We start from the raw sequence: 23238 nt of genomic DNA, 5'->3' as shown, positions 1-23238 counted from the left end.
CATCTAACGTATGGGAAACGCGATGGATTGCCGTTGTTGCTAGTGCAGATGTGTTGGGCGGCAGGTTTGGCTGAGCAAAGCGCTGGCTGCCAGCTCTCCTGCTGTCTTTGGAGGCTCTTTGCCCCGGTAGGGCAGATGGGCTGTTGAGTTGTTTTGCAGAACCCGAGTGCAGCCCTTGTTGCAGCCAGATGGTTGTGATGCTCCTGTTGGTCCTTTGTTACAAGTTGGCTGTCGTTTGACTTTTGTGAGTGGAGACCTCTTTTCTGTCTGTGATGAGCTGCTTTTCCTTTGGGGAGGCACAAGTATTTTGAATGGAAAATGGGGTTTCTGTCTGCTAAGTCACATGGTTTCTCCTAAATAATCTGTCCCTCCTTTATTCTCATTTTGAAAGGTTGTAGTGTGGTGTGGCATTTATCTTACTGCATTTTCTTTGCATTAAAGGTTGGTGTAGCCCATGGTGTGGTAGTGTTCCTGTCTTGGGGCACCATTTTGGCTTCTTGGGAGACAACTTTGGGAATACATCCCATGGCCCTTGTTCTCCATATGCATTGGGATCCCGTTGAGTACCTGAATTCTCTCTTGCACTCCTCCTTCATCTGTGGAAGAAACACACATAATAAGCTTGTTATTGGGTGCAAGAAAAGCAGGCGGGAAATGAAGTACCCTGTGTGTACTGCCGCGTATCATAAAGGAAGGTGAAGGAGGAGAAATGGAGAGATCCTGTCTCTGCTGCCTGGATATTTTACTGTTCTAGCTGAGGTGTGGAGCTGGTTGTTACACATGTGGAAGCAGAAGAAGCTTTTTTTAAGCTTAGGAGCAAATTATTAGTCTTGACTGACTATGTAGTATTGTCTCCAAATCCTCTCAGGCCTCAAACTTAGCAACACTGGCAGCATGAATATTTCCTAGCTTTTGTTGCTAGTAACTAACGTCTTTGTAATCCTTTCCTCCTGTTTCTTAAGTAAGAGGGCAAAAATGGGAGAGCTATAGTGTGAACTTTTACAAATACATACTTTGTAGATTATTGTGGAGGTCTCCAGGCATGTGCTGGGACGGTCATTCCAAGACTTGCTCTTGTGCCTTCCTGCACCTGAGACCAGCACATTTCGGAGAGCGGTTTCCCCTGCAGTGCTGTGCAGTCCTGGTTGAGCTTGCTGAGCACAGCGATACCTCCATTCCCTGCTTGTTTCTTGCTGGAGAGAATAAGAGGGATTCTTCCTGGATTTTGTGGGTGCTCACTTTACTTGAGCACATCCCACCACTGTGCAACTGGAAGCATCAGCTGTGCATTTCTCCTGCTCTGAGCCTGTCCCCTTTTATCCATTCACTGTAGTGCTTTTCTGCATTTAGTGTGAACATAGCTTCTGGTACAGATCAGACTTCACAGGCTTTTCACTGTAGCTGTTGGTGTTAAAATCCACAAGATGCTGTGACAAGCAGGCGAAGCCTAGGACTTTCTGTCCTGAAAACATTTGCAGTAACCGGTCACAACTCTTTGTGGCTTCCCAGTTAAATACTGAAGGAGCTTGTGGTTATCCTAAGAATGCATCTGCTCTGGTGACCTGTAGCCTTGGAGTATTTATTGAAGCCTGTGGTGCAAGGAATGTGTTGCAACTTATGAGAGAAAATATGTGTCCAAACATCAAAAAATTGTTTTCCTTTTGGTAGGATATGCCGAGTTGTGGAGTCTGGCATTTTTTTCTAGAATCTGCAAAATGCCCCCTGTAATGGAAGATGACACCCGCCTCAAGTGTATTTTCACGGGCTGTCTGGTAGCCATCATTTACTTGCTTGACAATGCCACTCCATCTCTTTAGCTTTAACCTGCGGTTGAGGGTGGTGGTGACAATTGAGTGTGTCCATAAATACACTGAAATATGTTTGCATGTTAGGCTGCAGAGGGCCTTGCTTTTGATATGTCCTTCTTGGATTATCAGCTGACATTATCTTCTGCTTTTCTTGTTGTATATTAGGTATGTGGATTTTGCTTGGGTTGTATCATTTGCACACATCTTTTTTTTTCCCCTATTAAGCCTGTCCTGCTTTTGACTGTGTGGATTTCTAGAATTACCTTTTGGAGTCTTCCACTTTGAGTGTGTGTACAGAGAGGGGAAAGGCTTGTATAGCTAGGCAGTGTTTCTTCTATAAACATCCTAATGATTTGGGAAACATGCACATTATGGAGTAATTTTTATGATCCAAGTGACCTATGGAAAGTTCTCTCTGTAGGCTACCTTGTAATCAGATGAGTGGATTTTCAGGCAGCAGAGCTGATTTGGGGTTTTTTTGTGTGTCTGATTCAGTGTGTGACCTTATCACGAGCTCACCCTGCTCTTACATCACTGAGGCTTGACATGTTGAGTCAATCGTTTGTTCATTCCTACTTGTGTCTCACTAATCACTGCATCATACCGTCATTTAATTGGAGTTGTAAGCCTCTGAGATCAGTACGGAAGTCTGCAGTGGGAGGCTGCTACTGCTGGGCAGAGGCTTGCCTGTAATTAAGCAGTCGGATCTGCCTGCGATGACCTGTGACAGGGCTGGGTGCGTCGGTGTACACGTGTATATCCTGCAGTGATGTTGTGGTAAATGCACTGTCTGCTTTTCTGTTTGGAAGGACTGACTTAATCTCTGTGTGCTACAGAGACCTTCCTTGTGCAGAGAAGGGTGTCTTTTGTTGTAAAATGTAACTGCCAAAAAATTCTGGTACTGAAAATACTTCTCTGGACCTTCTTCTCTTCTGTCATCTCAACATCTTCTGTCATCTCAACTGTTCAAGCTGTGCGAATCCTCTTAGTCTCTCTTCCTTTGGCACAGGAGGTCCTAAGAGATCTTCTGCCAAAGACTTCACACGCTCTTCCTTTAGCCAGTGGTAGCTGCCCATCAATGTGTTTTTTCTAGCCCTACCCAGCTAAAAAAACTACAACCTTCTTCTTGGCAGCTCTGTCCTGCCTTGCCTCAGGAAGCAAACCATGCTAACCAACGTATTTTAAAATAAGCGCACTTTTAACTGCAAGAGTTGTGAAGCTGCATCTTCTTGCTCTACTTGTGTGATCCTTCTGCCTCCCTGCTCTTATTCCAAAATCCTGTCCTCCTTTTTTCCTTCCTCCTTTTTTCCTTCAGACTCACCTTACCTCTGTGATGAGGATTGTATGCGTTTGCTGCTGCTGCTGCTGAACTGCTGCTCTGTAATGGGATTGTCCCAGAGGACAGCTTCTGGGTGAGCTGCTTGGAGCATGCAGCAGATGCTTAACCAGGACTTCCGTAGTATCTCTGGTTGCTGCTGGGGACGTATGGCCCAGCAGGGTTATCTCAGGACTCAAATATTGCTGTACATTGCAGAATTATCTCTTCCGTGTGCTGAAGTTCACTTGGGCTGCTGTATAAATAGGTTGTTCCACGTAAAGCATCCCTCCCTACGCTTCTCTAAAATGAAACTGCTCTCCCTCTGGCCCCTGGGCATTTATGTTCTGGTTATGGGTTTGTTGGGACTTTTTGCCGGTTGACATTAACAAATCTGTGTGATGATGTATCTCTGAAATATCCATTCTTTCCCTGATCTCAAATGCCTTGTTAATCAAGTTTTTCTCTGTTGGGATAGATGTTCTATTTACAATGCCAGGAGCTTGAGCTGGCAAACGTTAAGGAATAATTGTGATTTCCTGAAACTTCTTTAAATAACTTGATCCATGAGTGATTGCCAAGATAAGTGTCCAGTCCTCTCTGGCTGATTGATCGTATGATGTGATATACCAATACTTGCAGTGCATCACTCACTCCTGTTGGGTACCGCATGCTGCTGTGCAGCATCCAAAGGTGCATGGGGGTGGATACTCCCTACACCGGTGGCTCAGAGCGAGGAACCACTGTTGGGCAGCTGGACCTTTGGTCATGCCCCACATGGCTGTTGTAAAAATGGGGGTACTTGAAAACTTTTGCTTGTGAATATGAAGTTCAACGTGTACCATAGATAAGTCTGCTCTCTGCCCCTTCCATAGGGCTAAAGTTGTATTGTGGAGCACTCATTGGCAGAGCGACAACTAAGAAATAGCTTTGTTTCAGTCATTGTCAACATGTGACGCGTTTTCCTGAGTGACGTGGCATCTGGTACACTCATCCTTTGAATTTGTTTGTAGGTGAGATTTTGCCTTGAGCCAGAAAGGATTTGAAGCAGTCCTTGGATGCATATGCAGGATACAGATGCTACCCTGTCTGTGTAGCTATCAGGTCCTCTCCTCCTAACGTGTTAATGGAACTGTTGTGTGACAGTGCGGAAATCTTAGTCACAGATGATGATACATATAGGTGCAGTTTCACCTTAAAACGAAGAGCAGTGTTTTACCGCTGGATGCTCTTACTCACAGATCGTATGTTTTTTATTGTGTTTACATTCATGATTGGCTGATTTTCTATGAAGATCTGTAGAAACTCTAAATATATTCTTGTATAACCATTTGGAAGGTGTTTATCATTGTAGTGTCAGAGTGCTTCAAAGGAGTATGGTAAATCAGCTGTAGGACAGATAATGTGTTGCCCAAATTGATAGATTGTGTACATGGTCAGAAGGTGATTTTGGGTTAAGATGTAAAATCCCTTGATCAAGCTCCTATATGAAAGTTAGTAGGACTCATGCCACTAATTTGCTTTGATGCTTTTGAAGTAATCCTTTGAGTAAGCTGGCGACTAACAGAACTGCAGATGCACTATCAGAAATTCCCTCTGTACTCTTGGAAGTGGATGGCGCTGATGATACAACTGAAGTTACTTAAATGAGACACAGAGGCAGTGAGAGGGAAATGTCTGTATGGGTTCAGTTTACGTGAATAAAGGCATCTCGGTGAGCCCACCATAACTTTCATTTCCAGAGCAGGACCATTTTCTATCACGGTTTTGCCATAATGGTTTGCACAAGACCTGTCATTGTGAAAGAGACGTCAGTCCTTCTCAGCCCAGTCCCAGCAACGTCGAGGGGAACATCAGCTATGTTTTGCCAGCATCTGAGCCAGATTATAGTGCTAAGACTCCATCTGGACTGTTTTGATAAGTGGGAACACACCAAAATGTTGTTGCATTTTTCACTTGAGGAGTTGTTTCTGGTAGCTTCAGCATCAGAACTGTTCGTTCATGCTTTTATGCTATCTCAGCAGCGGCTGCTTTTCCACTCCTTGGTGCACTGTTGATGCTGGATTGCTGGAACAGGAAGGTAAAAGGTTGAATCTAGAGGCTGAAAAAAAATGTCAAACTGTACACTCCCTGGGGTTAAGGAAGGCAGAAGCATGATTTCCTTCTCTTAGAAGAGCGATGGTCTGCCTGCTTTTCTGCAGAACTATATTTTTTTTGCATAACTATGGTTATGATCATGAGAGAGAACTGGAATTCCCTTCAGATGTGGATTTTAGTCCGTTTTCTTCCCAGTTGAGTTTGTGTTGGACCTTTTCAATGTAAATCATGGAAGTTTGGCTACCTTGAATTGGGGTACATTCAAAAAGAGTACCTTGAATTTTGCCATTTTCTGCTCAGGTTATGAGACTCACACAAGTAAAAGATTAAATTCAGATGTTTCAAGTTTGAGGATGCAAGATCAAAGCTATGGCAGTCAGCAACTTTTATTTGTGAATTTCTGTTTCCATTTGACTGTAACTGGGCTGTTAATGTTCTTGACTAGAAATGAAACATGATTACAGTGGAAAATGGGGGCTGGCACACCTGAGTGGACTATTGTATCATTATCCATCAATCACAGGCAACAAGGAAACAGGTATTTAACACAGAAGGACACACAGTTATTATCCACCCCATTCCCCTGCAAGCCACAGGGCACCTTCAAGACTCTTATTAAAGCTTTAATACCTATAGAGATCACAAGAAGCACTGTATGCTAGAGGATCAGAGATCAGGAGCATTGCTGTCATTCCACATCTGTGCAGGACAAGAAGACACGTTAGGTGGAAGAGCACCGAGGGTGCTGGCAGACAACAGCCCTCTGCACTTCTGAGGGAAGGCACAAACTTCCCCGATCCTCTCTCGTTTCAGAGGGGGAGAATTTCTTCTTGCATCCTACGTGGCAACCTCTTTAACCCAATATGTGTGAATGGGACAGCAACTGAGAGGTGCTCAGTACCACTGTGTGACCAGCTTATTGAAGCTTTGGTTACGATTGCTCCCAGAAGAGGGCAATGGGGGAAAATCCTGAAGCCATTTTGTTCAAGGAGACACAGGAGGGAGGTGGAAAGTTCTTCCTGGCTTCTGCAGTGACAGAAGCTGTACAATGTGCGGTTGACTTGTTGCAGTGAAGTGTCTGATGTAAAGTGGTGAAATTGTGCTTTTGCACTGTGTGTATGCATTGACAACTAACATGTTGCATCCAGGTGTCCTCCTGCATCTCCATCACTTCAGACCACCTATAAGTTCAGTTAGTTATGTCTTCCACAGGATGAACAAACAGCTCCCAGAAGTAGATTCCCCAAAGGACAGGGGTCTGAAATCAAGTGTGTCATGTAACGAATTACATTTTTAATGAGGGTCAAAGCTATAAAGCTGCAAACATGAGATTTAAGTATTTAAATCTCTGAAACTGTTGTCTTTAGAACAAGAGGAAGAAAGTAATTCTCTCCTGTTTTCATAGACAGCGGGGGAAATCTTAGGTTTTGTGATGTACCGTCCATGTTTTAGCAGGAAATTAGCAATATTCAGATGGGCTTCATGTACCAGATTTGAGCCAGGATGGCAGTAAAAGCCCAAGCAAACACTTGATGTACTTTTCTATCAAGGATCTCAGGAGCAGAGTTAACAGAGGAAGTAATTTTAAATCCTCAGAATCCCAAGATGTATTTTCACACACGTAAAATCAGGTTGAGAAGTCTCACTAAGAAGCTGTCTCATGGTGCGAAGCTTGTACATTGATGATGTGATGACTGAGGTATTTTACTGTTTATAGTCCTAGGTTTTTGAAAGCCTGATTAATTCTTCCCAACTTCTGATATCACTGGAGAAGAGAGCTGAAGTGGTTTGTTTCTTTTTTTCCCCTGACCAGGCGTTCTTCTGTGCCTGGTCCATGTGAGACCGGTGTTTGTCCTCTACCACTGCCTGTTTCTCTGCCTATTGCACTAACTTAGCTTGTCTGTTTTTCTTCCTTCTGGTGTGTACTGGGCCCGTCATTAAATGTAAGACGCGAATTCCAAAATGTTTAATAGACACCTCTTAGTGACAGGCAAATGATTGATCTGTCTGATTCTAAGAGGAGCAGCTGAAAGCATCACCTCTCTGGTGCTCCAGTGCTGCTGCTGAGAGATGAGCAGCCGCACACAAGGAGCTGCAGGCAGTACCTCTGTGTCTGTCTGCTCTTGGTCTGCACGGGCCAGTCTCTGTACTGAGCTGCGTGTCGCTGCCTGGCTTGATACATCCCTGGGTATTAAGAGTCCCACAAGAGGTTCAAGTGGCAATACCTGAGCCACCCGCTACTGTGCTGCTTATCTGACAGTTTAAGGAGATGTCTGTGCATGCTGTTTCCCCTTCCCAATCCCTTAGGAATTCAGCCAAGCTGGGGCACTTCTGACACAACAAGGGAATCGTGTTCTTTTCCTTCCTCGGTGTCAGGGTTATCATAGGAACTGCTCTCCTGCACACTCACCTCTCTGGCTAGACTCTCCTGAAGAGCTGAGGTCAGCTCCCGCAGCCTCGGAGCCCAGATATTCGCATAGAAGAGTCGCTTCTTCTGCCTCTTCCACCCTGACAAGACAGGAAGCTCCTTTCTTCAGCAATTTTGGGAATTGGGCAGGATGGAGGGATCTGGATGTACCTCTGGATGCTGTGCAGTGCAGTTGCCTGGATGAACCTCTTAAACCTCAGTGCCCCTCTAAAGGAGGAGCCACTGGGTCCTGTGGGGGAGCTGTGACACCCACTAGTGTAACGTTGCACCCAAGCCAGGCTGGCAGGAGAAACTAATTTCCTTCCAAAGGGTTCAGATAGCTCTGTTCTCACACTGTGCCAGGTCTCTTGGGCAAATACTGACCAAAGAGGTTAAAGCAGCTGTTTCCCAAATCACCTCCTAAGAAGAGCTCTCTTAAGAGGCAGCACCTGCTCAGATGTAGAAATCGGTACGGGTGCCAGCCTGAAGATGTGCCAACTGCCTTGTGGTTCTGTCCAGGTGTGACTGTTAAGAATCTGGATTTAGCTTTTGGATAGGCCGCCTCAAGGTCACGGTGACGTGCTGGGAATCATCACTGAGACAGCACAGGTAAGTGTTGCACTGCTGATGCCTTTCCCCTGGCAGCTGGCAGGGTTCTTCCTCTTACCCTTTTGGAGTCAGTATCAGGCACCCGCTTTTGCCATTAACTGGGAATTTGGGGATGTTGAGAAATGAAGTCTCCAAGGGCAAAACCCTCTTTTCATCCAGAGCTGCTCCCTCTTCCCAGGGTTTTGGGGTTTTTTCCTTTCAGCAGAGGCTGTCCTGCAGGGAGCTTGCCTGAGCACTAGCTGCAGAGAAAGCACTGCCAGTGAAAGCTCGGAGTGCTTAATTCAGTGGGTGCAGAAGTGAGTTTGGAGGCATGTCTGGGGGAGCCTCTGGACTGCTCTTCCCTATTTACAGTTGGCGTGTTCTTAGCGAAAGTTTGCTGCTGTGCAGAAGATCCTGCGCTCTGTTCACCACGCAGGTCAAGCTGTGTTGGAATTGGTGTGTAAACCCACGGTTACATGCTCCAGCGAAAGCACGCACTTTTGTTTGGGTGTGGGGTCTTTAAATGCTTAATCAAATAGGCTGAATTGTCTAGGAATAAATTTACCCCTTTAAGGCAGAGCTTTCCAGCCTGACTTTTTTCCAGCATGATTTTGCATTGGGATTGCTCTTTAGTGTTTTGATATTGTGCTTCAAATCTATGATTAAGGAACTGGGCCTTTCCTCATTGTTCTCTCAGCTTCCTTATGGCCATTGCTAATTGTAAAGTACCCCCGGGGGAAATGCACAGGAAGGTCCTGGGGTGGATTAGTGCATTGTGCTAACATGCTTAATCTCTATATTGTTTAACAGCGTTATGGGATGAGATGACCTTTGAGGAAGAAGGTGGCCATATAACAAAGTATTGAGAAATATGTCCAGGCACTAGAGCAGCATTTTGGAGGGAGAAGAGAATTCCCTGTGTTGGGAGCAAAGGGAGTCTTTGAAGCAGCTGTTCAAACATAGTGTCCAGGCAGTAGACCGTGATGAATCAAAAAAGGAATATAGATGAGGCAGAGCCATGTGGACCCTTCCCTAGAGCCATCTATGAATATGCTAAATATTTAAATACTCTTAAGTTTTGATAGTTTAAGTATACTTTTCAAATAGAGGATTCAACCTGATTCATACTTTTTTGGGCATGGGAACAAGTGTTTGATATGCATGACCTTCTTAGCTTACTCTGTAATAAGTCCTTAACCATCCATGCTTCTCTTTAGCTGTGGCATGGGAGCACAGCCAGTAACACCAGAGTGCAGAACTGGTCCCCCTTTGAGCTGTTATCTCCTGATGCCCCCAGACCCTTACTGTCTGAACTCTAGAAATCCTCTTCTGACCCCTTCATACTGTATAGGAAAGGCTTTCATTTCAAAATTTCCACATTTTTCCAGTGATCCTGTAATGCTGACCTGCAAAGGTGCCCTCTTCAGAGGGGTGAGGGAAGCTGGAGGTTAGAATTAGCTGGACAGGGAGACATCAGGGCTTTCAGTGGCAGGTAAAAGGTCCACTGCGCTTCACTGGATCAAAGAAAACTTTCAGATGTGTTGAAATCTCCTTAAAGGGTGAGATGCAGAAGCCATTCATGTCACCTACCACCCAAAGCTGGCCCTAGAGCATGTGAAGTCCTAGGCACATTGTGTGTTTTCTCAAGCTGCGGCACATCGCTGTTACCCTTCCTGGAGCCGTAACTGGGAGCTTGCCTGTACCGACTGTTTTGGTGGTGTTCTCAGAGCAGGACTGAGTGTGCTGACAAGTGAAGCAAATGCTGTGTTTAAAAGATAAGCACTTTGAGAGTCCTAACTTGGAAGTGAATTGGCGTTCAGAATTCAGGCAATAAAATGTAGAGAGCTGGCATAGTCTGAAAGGCAATTTCTGTGTATATTTGCAAAAAGGATGTCAGTGGGGGGAGATGAGTTGTAGAAAGATACTGAGACTTGTTTAAAAAGAGTATGGCTGGTATCCAGGGAATTTAGAAATCGTAGGAAGAACACTGGAGGTGTCTCAGCAGGCTAGATTGGGTGTCTGTGGAAATAAGGTACTTAAAGGAGGCAGACTGGCACCTTCTGTTCAAGGACGAATGACCTGAATAACCAGGCAGAAGGGGAGGCCTGCGGAGGGCTGTCTGGGAGCAAGTAGAAATCAAAACTTGTGTGTGTCAGTGGATGGTCCCAGTGCAAGCAGGTAATGGGTTTTGTATGAAAGGAGTTTGAAAAAGAGGCACTGAGTGCTATCTGGGATAAAATAATCCTTGTATAGCATCTTAATCTGTTAAATTTAGCTACTACATCTTTAGGACTCTCTAAGTTGTCCTCCTAATGCCTCAGCTCTGTGTAGGTGCCAATTTTGTTTAACGAGCCCATCAGTGATGTGCCTGAAATTATGTTCTGTTAACTCAGGATTGATGATGACATCTTTGGGATCTCAGTCTCAGGCTTCCTCTGACCTTGGAGACCATGAGCCCTGAGCATGCCATGCTGGTTGGCATCAGGTCATTGTTGAAACGAATGCCTTACTGCTAAATGGTTCAAAGTGATGCCTCGTGCTCTTGAGCTCCAAGCATCACTGATGATGAGGGAACCGGGATTGTTTAGTCTGGAGAAGAGGAGGCTCAGGGGAGACCTCATCGCTCTTTACAACTACCTGAAAGGAGGTTGTAGTGAGGTGGGTGCCAGTCTCTTCTCCCGAGTAACTAGCGATAGGACGAGAGGAAATGGGCTCAAGTTGCGCCAGGGGAGGTTTAGATTGGACGTGAGGAAAAATTTCTTTACTGAAAGAGTGGTTAAACGTTGGAACAGGCTGCCCAGGGAAGTGGTTGAGTCCCCATCCCTGGAAGTATTTAAAAGACGAGTAGATGAGGCACTTAGGGACATGGTTCAGTGGGCATGGTGGTGTTGGGTTGATGGTTGGACTCGATGATATTAGAGGTCTTTTCCAAGCTTAATGATTCTATGATTCTATAATGCTCAGGAGCCAAACATCCTCCTTTCCAGGTGACCACTAACACAACTATTGTGCAAGATTCATCTCAGTGTTAGTCTTGATAGATACCTGTAATAATAATACACCGCAAGGTTGTTTGGATCTGCTTGGTGATGTAACCATTCCCCCGGGATCCACCACTTGTCAGACCATCCTTTTCCCATGTAAATCTTGAATCTTCTGCCTTGGCTGTCAGCTACTCAGCCGTAGAGTACCGGACGCTGATAGATCAGGGCAATAAAGAGAAGCCCCTGAGCTGCAAATGGTTAGGGAGCTGGAGAAGGGGGCTGAGAGCCTTGGGGAAAGTCCCACTACACTAGGAATTTGCTTGTAGTTACTGTTCCTGTAGGAAATGCCAGATTGCTGCAATACCCTGCAGCAGGCTGAATTGTTCTCGTTTCTTCATCTCTCCATGTCACGCTCTGTTTTCTAAATGTTTAATTACAGATGGATTGTGGTTTGTGGGTTCACAGCTTTTCTCATCTGCTTTTTGTCAGAGGTAAGCAGATGTACTGCCTGTTGCTCTGTAGAGTTGAGTCCCTTGCACAGCAGCTGCCAAGGAGCTCGGAGATAAAAACTTCAGCATATGGAAAAAACGGGATGAGAAGCCAGTTTCTGTGGCTGAGATGATCTTGTTTTGAAATATATCCAGCTGGTCTCATATCCTCCCAGGTCTTGGTGTTGGCCCTCTGCTCTGTTCCGGGAAGCTGCTGCCTCCTGAATTCCACAAGCAGCTGGGGACGTGTGGGTTAGAGGGACCTTTGGTGTTTGACCCTGCCTGCCTGCTTTATCTGAAGATGAATACCTTAAGGGAGAGAGCCTTGCGCTCTCCCTGCCAGGTTCCCTCCAGCCTCCATACGGAGATGAGAACCATGCCGTGACACAGGATGCGATTATGTAATTTACATTGGGTTGCAGTTGGGGTTGTTAAATTTGCATTTATAATCCATACTCAAATAGGAGAAAACCCTGAAAGCAGTCTGATTTGCAGTTACAATTAGATAACCCGACTTCTGCTGTCAGCTGCTTGTCTCCCTGTGCTGTGCCGTCCAGTGCATTTGGAGGCCAGGACTGGAAAATACCCTGAGGATGGTGAGAGCTCGCTCTTCTAGGAAGTGCTGCTGGGACCGTGGGCTCCCTCTGCATTCCCAGGCTGCCTCCTGGGGTACTATCTGAGGCTCCACAAGGCAATAAACACTAGTCATTAATCGGTTTAAATAATTTTTAAAGGATGGATGTATAATGATTTTTGAATAACCATCCTAATTATAGTAAATATGCATAAGAGGGCTGAATTAACATCACGTAAATGAGGTTAATTCTGGTATTTTAATGTGCTGCTTTGCTGTGCCCGTAAGCATTCTTTTGTCATAATCTTTGTGTGCAATTTTATATCTGTTTGCAAATGATATTTCCAGTTCATTTTTAACATGTGGAACCATGTCAGTCTTCTGACTTGGTTATTGCTCAGCAAGAAGGATACCAGAACCTTTCAGTTCATGGCACAGATATTTTCCGTTTAATCAAACTATGAACAATATAAGGAAATAATTAGCTGAAGTGGTGTTTGGTTTTGTGCACGAGCCAGTCACTGGAGGAGATCTGAATATGGTTCGCTTGTGGTGCAGGCACCTCCTTTGAGGAGTGTGGGGACAGTGCTTCCTGCACTCCCTTGGTTGCTGCTCTGCTGCTTTGACCCAAGGAGAAAACTTTGGCTTATTAATCCTTGTGGATTTGGGGGCTCCAGAGCTGAGCCTTGGTTCTGTTCCAAAAATGATCTGTACCGCTCCAGGTGTGTGATCTGTACAGCTGAGACTGGCAATTGCTATTCCACTGCATCAGGTACCCACGGCCTTTCTTGTGGCAAGGGACGGTGGCATGCTGTTACCATCCCACTGGAAGAGCCGGAGCGCACTTCCTCCACAGCAATACACAGCGGCGCTGGTTGCTACATCCACGTCTCCGTGCGGTTTGGCAGCCCCTATGGTAGCTTCTGAAGCATGACCTGTGGGGTGGAATACTTGGAGAGCTGTCAGCTCATTGTTAAGAGGCTCCAAAGTGAGGTTTTAGTGAAGGTTTTAATGTTTGGCCAAATTCAGTTAAAGCAGAAGCCTGGTTTGATTTGAGGGAGTGTGCTGTGCTCCAAAAGCTCTCCGCATTTCAAATTTTCTAGGTCACTCTTGGATGCTCTAAATTTTTTTCAGAGAAACAGTTAGCAAAAACTTTGACATTGATGATTTGTATTCTTCTGTCATCTCGGTCTTGGAGAGCACAGAGATACTTTTTTGGCAAGTTCTCCCCCTCCTCAACCCCCAGTCATCATCATTAGGAGGCTGTCAACAAGCCTGCAAAATACCAGCATGCCAACTGTAAATGTTAATTGAGAGATAAGCAGCTGAAGTGGGTAACTCGTGCCATGCCTGACCTGCGGCAGTCTGTCTCCTGGCCCTGCCAGGAGCTGCGTTGCTTCCCTAGGAAGTGTGATCAAAGCGATCCGTGCTCGCATACCTGCACTACTCGGCAGCACGCACAACTTCTCCTGCCCACGGGAGTTAGCTGTGCTCTGTTCGGAGCAGGAGGTGAGTTCTTCCCTTGCTAAAGTAGTACGACTGCAAAGAGGTTAAACTAGAGATGAGTTAAAACCAACCTAATGAGTGGGCGTTACATGTGCTAGGAGTGTGGTCTGTTTTTTTTCTTACAGTTAGGGTTACATTTACCACTGGGATCTTATTGATATTCCTTTAATGCTTCTGGTTTAACTGCCTTTGGTGACAAACAGCTTGGAAGCTGCTCTAGTAAAACTGGAGTTTTGTTGCTGAAGCCTTGTGCCCAGCTGATGCACAGTCTCCAAAGTGCTTTTGGAAGGATTTCATCACCTGTGGCTATCCCGGCTAAGGGATTTTCCCTTTTTCTTTCCCTCTCTTAAAGTAACCTGTTCTTGTGGGTTTTGTCCTCACTCAGTGAAGGGCTTCAAGACATCGCTACTTGCTGTGTGTGCTTTCTGCAAACAGGCTTTACGGTTTCGTGGCATTGCTCTCTAGAACCACCTCATGATGGGATTGCTCAGTTGATCAGTCTACCGACAGTAGTATTTACATACTAGGCCGTCGGCAGTTATTCCAGATGATGCAGATTTTTTAGTTGCTTTAGCTGAAATGGCTTGTACTGAACTGTATCACTTAGACTAGAATCCCGTATTGCATCTCCAACAGACCTCTAAGCGAAAAAACATGTGTAACTGTTAGAAAGATATCGAACGGTAGCATAAAACACTGCTCCCAGCTGTAAAGTCCTGATGCTCTGTTTTGATGAATTTGGCAATTCAGAAAAAGCAGCAGAGTCTGCTTGTGCCCTTGGAAATCTAGGCATTTCCATGGCTGAGAGCTCGGTGTTCTAGTACTGCAGAGCTGTGCTGCCTTTTAAACCCTTCACTGGTGAGTCAACTGTGTGTTTACTGCTAGTTTTGAGGGGGAGGTTCCTGACTGGGAGGACCAGGGAGACATTTCTGTAGCAGACTGATTTACAAAGAAAAGGCCAAGCTGCTCAGAAGTACAGGATGTTGAAAATCCACAAGGAGAATTAACAGGCATAGTGCAGGTGAGTCGGCGAGAGGGGTCCAGGATAAAATGCGTGAATATGGAAGAGATTGTTACAGTCTGGGTAGCAGACAGTACGTGTGGCATACCTTGGGCTTACCCTTTTTTTTTCCCCCCCCTAGCACTGTTCCCTGAAATTCTCAGAAAATCTTCGTGATTTCACAAAGATCTGCGCAATTGAAAGTGGTGAACTGAAAATTAGAGTATTATCCAAAACATTTTGCAGAGAAAACGAAGAAGATATAGGTGAAAAAGAATAAGCAGTGACAGGGAGTAGAGGAAATAAAGGTTCTGAAAATATTTGGGATGGAATCTAGTAACAAAATGGGGGAATGAGGAATTTAAAGTCACTGAATCCTGACAATGTGTGTCCTAAATGAAGGACTCATTTTGGTGTGTTAAATGATGATTGCAACCTTGAAAATGACTATCAAGAAGAAATCAGTAAGAGAGAGCTTGTTGAAGAAGTGAGCAGGCAATCAGCAGGGTGTTAAGGAAATTAAGGAGTAATTATGCAAGTGACACTTTCTACAGTCTCCGAGAACTGAATTTGCAGTAGAGACCAGCACCACATGCACTTAAAAAACATTTTCCATAAAAACAAAAATAATCTTAAGACTTTCTGGCAAGTTTTATCCTGAATGGCTGGTAGAAGGATGAAGCTGTATGATGGATTGCCCTACCAGAGGAAGTGTCCTCAAATCTAGTTGTCCTTGTTTCCCGAGCTCATAGGCGGGGCTGCAACTGCCTGCTGAGGAGCTGCTGTTTCCGAGGGCTTTCCTGGGCTCACAGAGTGGCCGCAGCTCTGCTCGTGAGGATGTGCACCCTGCCTTCTCTCCCTGCCTGTGCTCAGTGGGTCCTGAGGCAGACGCGGGCATTTTTCGCCTGCTCTCCTGGCACTGCTAAATGATGATTGCAACCTTGAAAATGACTATCAAGAAGAAATCAGTAAGAGAGAGCTTGTTGAAGAAGTGAGCAGGCAATCAGCAGGGTGTTAAGGAAATTAAGGAGTAATTATGCAAGTGACACTTTCTACAGTCTCCGAGAACTGAATTTGCAGTAGAGACCAGCACCACATGCACTTAAAAAACATTTTCCATAAAAACAAAAATAATCTTAAGACTTTCTGGCAAGTTTTATCCTGAATGGCTGGTAGAAGGATGAAGCTGTATGATGGATTGCCCTACCAGAGGAAGTGTCATCAAATCTAGTTGTCCTTGTTTCCCGAGCTAGGCGGGGCTGCAACTGCCTGCTGAGGAGCTGCTGTTTCCGAGGGCTTTCCTGGGCTCACAGAGTGGCCGCAGCTCTGCTCGTGAGGATGTGCACCCTGCCTTCTCTCCCTGCCTGTGCTCAGTGGGTCCTGAGGCAGACGCGGGCATTTTTCGCCTGCTCTCCTGGCACTGCCCGTCTCTTGAGTGTGTGATGTGACGTGATGGGTGCCCTGCCTGGGAGAGGGAGCACGTCCGTCTCAGAGGGACCGACAGTCCTAGTGGGGACAGCCTTGATTTCCACTTCCCTGTCTTTCTCACTTGTGTTTCCTCACATGCCTTAAAGAAGGTGCAAACCTTTTCCTAGACTTGTAAAGTAGGCAATACTCCATGCTGTGAATAGACCTGGGGGAGATTCCGTGCATCTGAGGTTGCAGCACTGTGCTCTGGGTACACACGCCAGCCCTCAGCAAGGTCTAGGAACGGCTCAGCTTTCTGTAAGGCAATGGGAAGCCCATGCTGGAAAGCAGTGCTTGAACAGCTGGGTGGCAGAAAGGAAACCCCCTGAAGTGTTCAACACATACAGGCCTGGTAGGAAGGGGCGGCCTTGGTCCGTTAAAGGCAGGCTGCCGAGAGGGGAGGTGGTGGAACCCGACCTTACAGAGCAGTGCCTTTGGTCTCCAACTTTCACTGCTGTGTTTTTTCGTAGGGGTTAAAGGATTGTTGTTGTACTGTCACTGAGTGATTCCCTCCCATGAACTCTTCCCTCCTACTTTACATATTCTCTAGCATCTCCCTCATATTCTGCACAGCAATTTATGCATGGGTGTATCGTGACTTCTGAATAATAACTCTGGGAACTTGTTTTCTCATGTTCGTGGTTTGCTCAGGGGGCTCTTGCGTGACTAGGCTATTGGGTCAGAGTACCTGGGAAGCTTCTGACTCACCAGAGGTCCCCAAAATAGCTTGGGGCCGTTTACAGCTCCCTGATATCTGTCTGTACCATCCAGCAATGGGCCAGAAGAGTGACTGCTCTCCTGGGGCTTAGGAGACCTGGGGCTGAGTCTCATTATTGTCACTGAGTCTTATATTGTGGTGTTGGGAAATACAGACTGCCTGGTCTGGCAGTGCCTCCAGTGGCATGAGGTGTCTCATGGCTCCGTGCATTGGCGGCTCAGCCTGCATCCTGTATGCCCAGGCACGGTCTTTTGTCCACGGCAGAGAGAACCACCAGGAATCCTTGCTGCTCACTGCTTTTATGGGCTGCTCCAGGCAGGAGCTGCAGGACTTGTACCTATGACTTCATTTCACCCTTAAATCATCTGCATTTCAGCAAAGCTTGTGGATTTGTTGGGCTCCTGACATCTCTCCAAAGCGTGATGTGTGGAGCTGAAAGCAGTGTGTCTTTGTAGGCAGTGCGGCTGCTGCACGGGTGCTCGAGGCCAGCCCTACCAAGGACTGGCTGCAGAGCCCGCGGCCTTGCCATGTGCTGGCATACTTTCCTGAAGGAAAGCCAGGGTTTCATGAGTGACATGAAGACTAAACCAAGTGTGAAAATTCTCTCACCTCGGTGGCATTTTTCCTTGTATTCCTCCTCAAGTAGCTGCTTTGTGGCCAGCCTGGTGGTGGCTGGTGTGAAGGAGGCTGTCCAGCTGCCCCTTTCCAGCATGTGGACAAAGCAAGTTAAAGGAGGTTCCCTCTCGTGCTCTGGTTACTGTGTCTCTGCTCCTCCTGGGAGGTGGCAAAGCCTCTTCTACCTAGTTTCTCTGGAGCTAACACGCAGCTTTGTAGCCCCGTGTTAGAGCAGGGCACAGGCAGTTTCCTTTCCACTTCCATGGCAAAGCTCCAGCTAACTGAACCGGGAGACTTTCTCCCCCTTTCACCCTGTTTCACTTGCGAAACCTTTAGGAACCAGAGGTTTCTTTGCCTCTGAGTAAGCTGTGTGTGCTGGGCACATTCGTCATTTACCCCCTTGTCTCAACAGGGAACTCTTTCGATTGGTGGCAAAGAAGTGACCCTTGAGTACACTCCGTGCCCAGAGTTTTGGCGCTGCAAACGCGTAAGTATGCGATCAGAGAGCTGTGTTGTGCTTCCCCTGCTGGCTCTCATGGCAGTGGCAGCAGAGAGGAGCTTGATATTTGCTCAGTGGCTGAAGATCCTAAAGAGTGATACCTGTCCTGAAGCTCTTGCCTCTTCTAAACTTCTGTGCTTTTCCCTACCTTGTTTTTGGTACCACCTATGAGCGCATGTTGCTTTGGTACAGGTAGCCAGTGTTTTACGTACAGAGCAGTTTCGTTCCTATGCAGTGGTTCCCTTTTAACATGGGGAAAATAGTGTGTGGATCCTTTCTCCTTAAAAATCAAAATGAGACGGTGATTCTGCCAGCCGGAATGGAACAGGCTTTCACTCTGGTTCACGTGTGTAACCGCAAGTGTCTTCACTGCCCAGGTAACCAGAGCTTTCACCAGCGTAACAGTGCAAACCACCCCTCTGTCTCGTGCAGGAACGTGTGATCTAGATTTGAGTGTAGTAAGTACAGCAGGGAAGGAAGCATGGAAGTGAGTCCGAGTCCAGGCAGCAATTGGTACAGACTGGAACTGCCCCATTTCTGGGGAGGCACAGTTGCCCGAGGGTCGGTTTTGTCCCCATGCCCTTCCCACGGTTCTCCCAGAACAGGCGCTTTCGGCTGCAGTAGGCTGGGGAGGATTGCTAGAGCAAAGGGCGGAGTTGTTGCCTGCATTCCCACTGACTGCAGACCAAGAGGTTGCAGCAGGGTGGGAGGGGATCGTTTCTGGTTAGACTCCCACCTTGACCACTGGATCACACTGGGCTACAAAGACCCTCATCCAGGCTAATTGGATGCATGGCAGTTGCCAGCAGAGCCGTTGCTCGGAGCCTCATCTAGGCTTGCAACGCTCCAGAGACCAAGTAGAGACAGCAGTTTCAGGCAGTGGTTTCACAACAGCTCTCAGTGCAATGAGAAGTAGCTGGAGCGTATGTCCCTACCGTTGCTGTGCACAAGCATGGCCTGAAAGAGCTTTCTCGTGCCCCAGAGCATTTGCAGGGCTTTAGTTAAGAGGAAAAAAAAAATGTATGAAAGAGAAGCAATGCCTTTACAGAGAGCTTGAAGAGAAAGTTAGGAATGCTGTGTTTGGAGAGAGCTGTGAAGATGGGGCACTTGGCTCTTTCCACGGTGGCTCTGAGTGGGATAACCATCCGAGCCCGTACAGCTCTGCCTTTTGGTTAGCAGACACCTCTTCATTGACTCTCCCTGTGCAGCAAATTGCATGAGTATCTACAGTTTAGCTCAGATAAGGACTTTGTCACTGCTTTAGGAGTGAGTTGAGATTAGAGAATACAAAGGTAACTCTGGATCCTTTGAAACAACAGGGTGGCTAGCAGTATGGTGCCTAGCATGGAGCTTTTTGGTCCAGCATCACTTGAGAGGGGGAAGGGTCCTATCTCAAGGACTAGTGAAGTACCTCCATGGTGTGAACAAATCTGTGCTCAGAAGTTGTGTGGAAATCCTGCTCCCCAGGCAATCCCAGTTGTGAGCCATGCGAGCATTTCCCTTCCATTCCAGCCAAGGCTCCTGCTGCCATTACCCATCCTCAAGCTCTGACTGTAACTTTTCCGTGGCTGTTACTTTCTGAAAGCACTGCAGAGTTTGGCCTTCTTGGAGTAGGTTGTACCCACTACCTTCAAAACATGTCTTCCTCATGCTGTCCATCTTCCATTGCAGTGTAAGGTGTGTACTGTGGGCTACAGATCTTCCTGCTCCTATTGCAAGCTCCCAAGAGATGGTGAGTACATCTGGTCCCCCTGTGTTTGGTCGGTTAAAAGTTTCATCTGCCCTGACAAGTAAGTTTCTCTTCTGGCTTCCCTGTGGCATCCCTCTTGGTGGACTAGCTGAGCACCATGTAGGAGAATTATTAATTGTGCTTCATTTAGACCCTTTTCGCTGTCCACACTAAAGATGTTGCATGCAGATGTGTTGCTACCAGGTTCTCTGTTCTTGTGAGGCTTGGTGGAGAGGTGTCTTACTGCACAAGGCCTTCCCTTCCTGTTGCTTTGGCATTGTCCTTCAATCCACGGAATTACAGGTTGTGTGTCCTCTAGGACTGTGAGCTGGTACTGCCGGCTGTAGGTGAGATGGCTTCCCCTCAACCCACCTTCCTTGGGAGATGCAGCTGCATGCTTTTAGTGTTACTCTTTTGAGGGTCTCAGATTAGAGGTGAATCCAGGACTTGAGTTGCTGAACTCACCTTGCTGACTGTAAGAAGTGCATGGAGAAGAGTTCTGCTTCTCCAGGAGCTTCTCCTCACCCCACCAACACCTTTGCTTTTTTGGGTGGGAGGGTGTGAGAACCAAAACATGCTCCCTTGAGGAACTGATTTCTTTGGGACGAGCGGGTATTCCAGGCACTCTGTGGGCTTTGATTCTGTATCTTTGAGCAGACTTTTGATGTTTTGCATTTCTTACCCGCATACCCCAGGCAGAAGGGCATTAAAATAACTGCTGATGCAGAACTCTCTATTTACTGAAGCACTGTCCCCATGGTTGTGCTTTCCTTGCACTGTGGCTCCTCCATCAGCGTTATGAAGGCAAAATTCGTATAGCTGGCCCGACACAACTGTGGATTGTAATAAAACTGCCGAGGAGCGAATTAAACAGAGCCTTTAAGATGCTGTGAAGATAGATTGTGGTGCATGCTTCTTACTGACCTGGTTTTGTGGATTGTGAGAACATGTGTAATAAGGTAACCTCTCTATGATTGTCCTTTAATTGCTGGGTGAAACAAAACAACTCTCTAGGCGTATACAGGTGTTACTGCAGCTTTGCATGAGTTCTTGCGTGCTTTGTGACTGATGGTCTTGAAATGGATTTTAATATGCCTCTCTTACAGGGAGCAGAGCAGGCCCAGAGTCCAGAGGTGGTTCTGAGGGAGAGGACGCATCAGCTGAGCAAGAATTCAGTAAGAGAATTGCTCTCCCCATCTTGGGGGTTGTGCTCATGTCTTTGTGATTTGCATGGCCAGTTTTCACAGCTGCACATGCAGACTGGTTTCATACGCAAATTTTACATGAGGTTCTGCTCATGAAGTGTAGCCAAAACTCTGCATGCTGCAAACTGCAGACAAATTAGTATGGGCCTGTCCAACGTGAGCTGTGCTGACAGCCAAGCAAGTCCGTGTGCAGCTTTCCCAACATTTACGTGCAAAATGGTCGTGTGTTCTGCCATGCTGCCCACTGCCCAAAGAGAACGAGAGCAGGGAGGTGCTCTGGAGGACATTAAAGAGTGAAGCTTCGCTGTGCCTAGTCTTGCACTCTCATTTCTTTCTCTTTGTGGGAAGAGGCTTCAGCAGCAGGTACAGGGCTGGTGATGTCTGACTTTGCAGCCCCACAGCTTTGGCTTCCCTTTCCAACAGCTTTGGAAGCTCAGGTAGGGATCTCTTTTGAAGTGAAGCCAGATGCTTCAGAGGCCTTCAAGCACAGAAACTTGATGGGATTTATCTTCTCTGGGCTGGGGGGCAGGGTGTTTCCACATGAAATCTGCTTCATCTGTGGTAAGTAGGCACCTGATAAAATCAGTGATTGTATTATGATGCATTTCACTTAGTGATCACAGGAGTCTGCACCCAGTTTTCCTCTAGCATAGAGATGGGTGACAGTTACTAGTTGATGTTGCTCAGCTATGGGTGTTCAAGAATACATCAGGCATAGTAAGGATATCGCTGCCATGTAGGTTGTCCTGGACATGGGTGGAACATATCCCAAACCATCCCTGATTAACGTTTGCCCAGGCAAGAGCCAATCCTAAAAGGAGGCCAGAAAGGCTCTTGTCTCTGACAGGAGAGGTCAGGTAAAGGAGCCCAACATGAAACAAGGCAATGGAAGGATGAGCAGCATCTAGCTTGTCCTTTACACAGCTTGTGTCTGCAGAGTGTTAAGACACGGAATATGCAAAGGGCAGAACAGGTTAGCCTTTTATAAGGGGCGCTGCTGCAGTGGCCAGAAAATAGCAGAAGAAAAATACATGCTGAAACACTGTATGTGGAACCAGTCGATTTCTCCTCTCTAATAGCAGAGACAAAGCTTGAAAAACCTGAGCAAGAGTTATCAGGACAACCAGGATCTCCAAAGCAGCCTCTCCAGCCCTCAGTTCCTGCTCCGCAGCAGGAGTGCCAGCCTCAGGAACAGGAGCCAAGGAAGAGAGATGAAGGGAGAGAGCGGCGGCCCTCACAGGAGAAGAGAAGGGACATGGACCGGCACCAGGAGCTGCCTTCTCAGAGAGAAGCAGAGGAAGCCACACCACAGGATGGTGGAGGAAGCAGAAGTGAGTGGCACAGGGCCCAATTTTTGATTCCTCTTGCTTGTACTCCATGAGGCCATCTGCAGAAAGGGCAGCATTTCACTAAAACCTCTGGAGGCTGTTTCCATGTTGTGCAAATCATGGCATCAAGTAATGGTGGGCTGTCCAGCTCCAAAGGTGCTGGCGAATTGCCTTTAGGAAAATTAATTCAGGGCAAGCTGGCTTCAGGATGTTACAGTTAACTTAGCACTGCAGCAAAAGTCTCTTTGGCCAGAAGTTACCCCGAGCTGAGATGCTCCGAGGAGGGGCCTACTTTCTGCACTGTTTTCTGGGAAGGAAAGGTTAGCATTTGGAGGCGGTACTCTGAGCATCTTGCAAAGTGGAGAGGAAAAAAGCGATGGCTTCCAGACACAACTGCAAGAAGCCATGCTGTTGCTTTGAGTGGGTTTAGTTTTACCTGTGCTGTCACAATGAATTTAGATCTGAATTATCTTTTTTTACTACTTTTTCTTTCCTGGCCACCTCCCTCACTGTGCTTCACAGCAATTATGCTGAAGCGTATTACTCGATTCACCCCACCAGAAGTGATTGTGGGGCTCCTGGCCCCATATGTGCGTCTCTCCACATCCAGCGTGCGCATCATGAAGAACAAGGCTGGCCGGATGGGGCAGACCTATGGCTTCATTGAACTGGATTCACATGCTGTAAGTAGTTTCCTGCTTTCACATGCTCCCCCTGTTGGCATTTATAGTCTGTAGAAGTAGAGAAACCACAGGAACATAAGAAATAGCTGTACTTGTGAGGCAGCTGTCCTGGAGTAAGTCCTCTCTCCTGCTTGTCTGGCAAGGTACAGGGAATATCTGATACAGCTGTTGCTCTCTGGCTTTAGGAGCCAAAGATTGTCTGTTGTCACAAGCTGTGATGCTGAGTG

At 46.7% G+C, this 23238-nt stretch overlaps 1 protein-coding gene across 1 annotated transcript in view; it reads left to right on the top strand.

Annotated features, from left to right (window-relative positions):
* Positions 1–23238, top strand: part of RBM6 (RNA binding motif protein 6) — a 56862-nt gene that overhangs the window by 21892 nt on the left and 11732 nt on the right. The window contains exons 6-10 of the mRNA XM_009281126.1: positions 17980–18054; positions 19738–19798; positions 20902–20970; positions 22080–22331; positions 22851–23011. Coding sequence (XP_009279401.1) covers positions 17980–18054; positions 19738–19798; positions 20902–20970; positions 22080–22331; positions 22851–23011 — 618 coding nt within the window. The remainder of the gene's footprint in view (positions 1–17979; positions 18055–19737; positions 19799–20901; positions 20971–22079; positions 22332–22850; positions 23012–23238) is intronic.

Source organism: Aptenodytes forsteri, unplaced genomic scaffold (assembly GCF_000699145.1).
Source record: "Aptenodytes forsteri isolate BGI_AS27 unplaced genomic scaffold, ASM69914v1 Scaffold156, whole genome shotgun sequence".
Lineage (NCBI taxonomy): Eukaryota > Metazoa > Chordata > Aves > Sphenisciformes > Spheniscidae > Aptenodytes > Aptenodytes forsteri.
The sequence above is the reverse complement of the archived record's forward strand: the minus strand, read 5'-3'. Positions and strand labels throughout refer to the sequence as shown.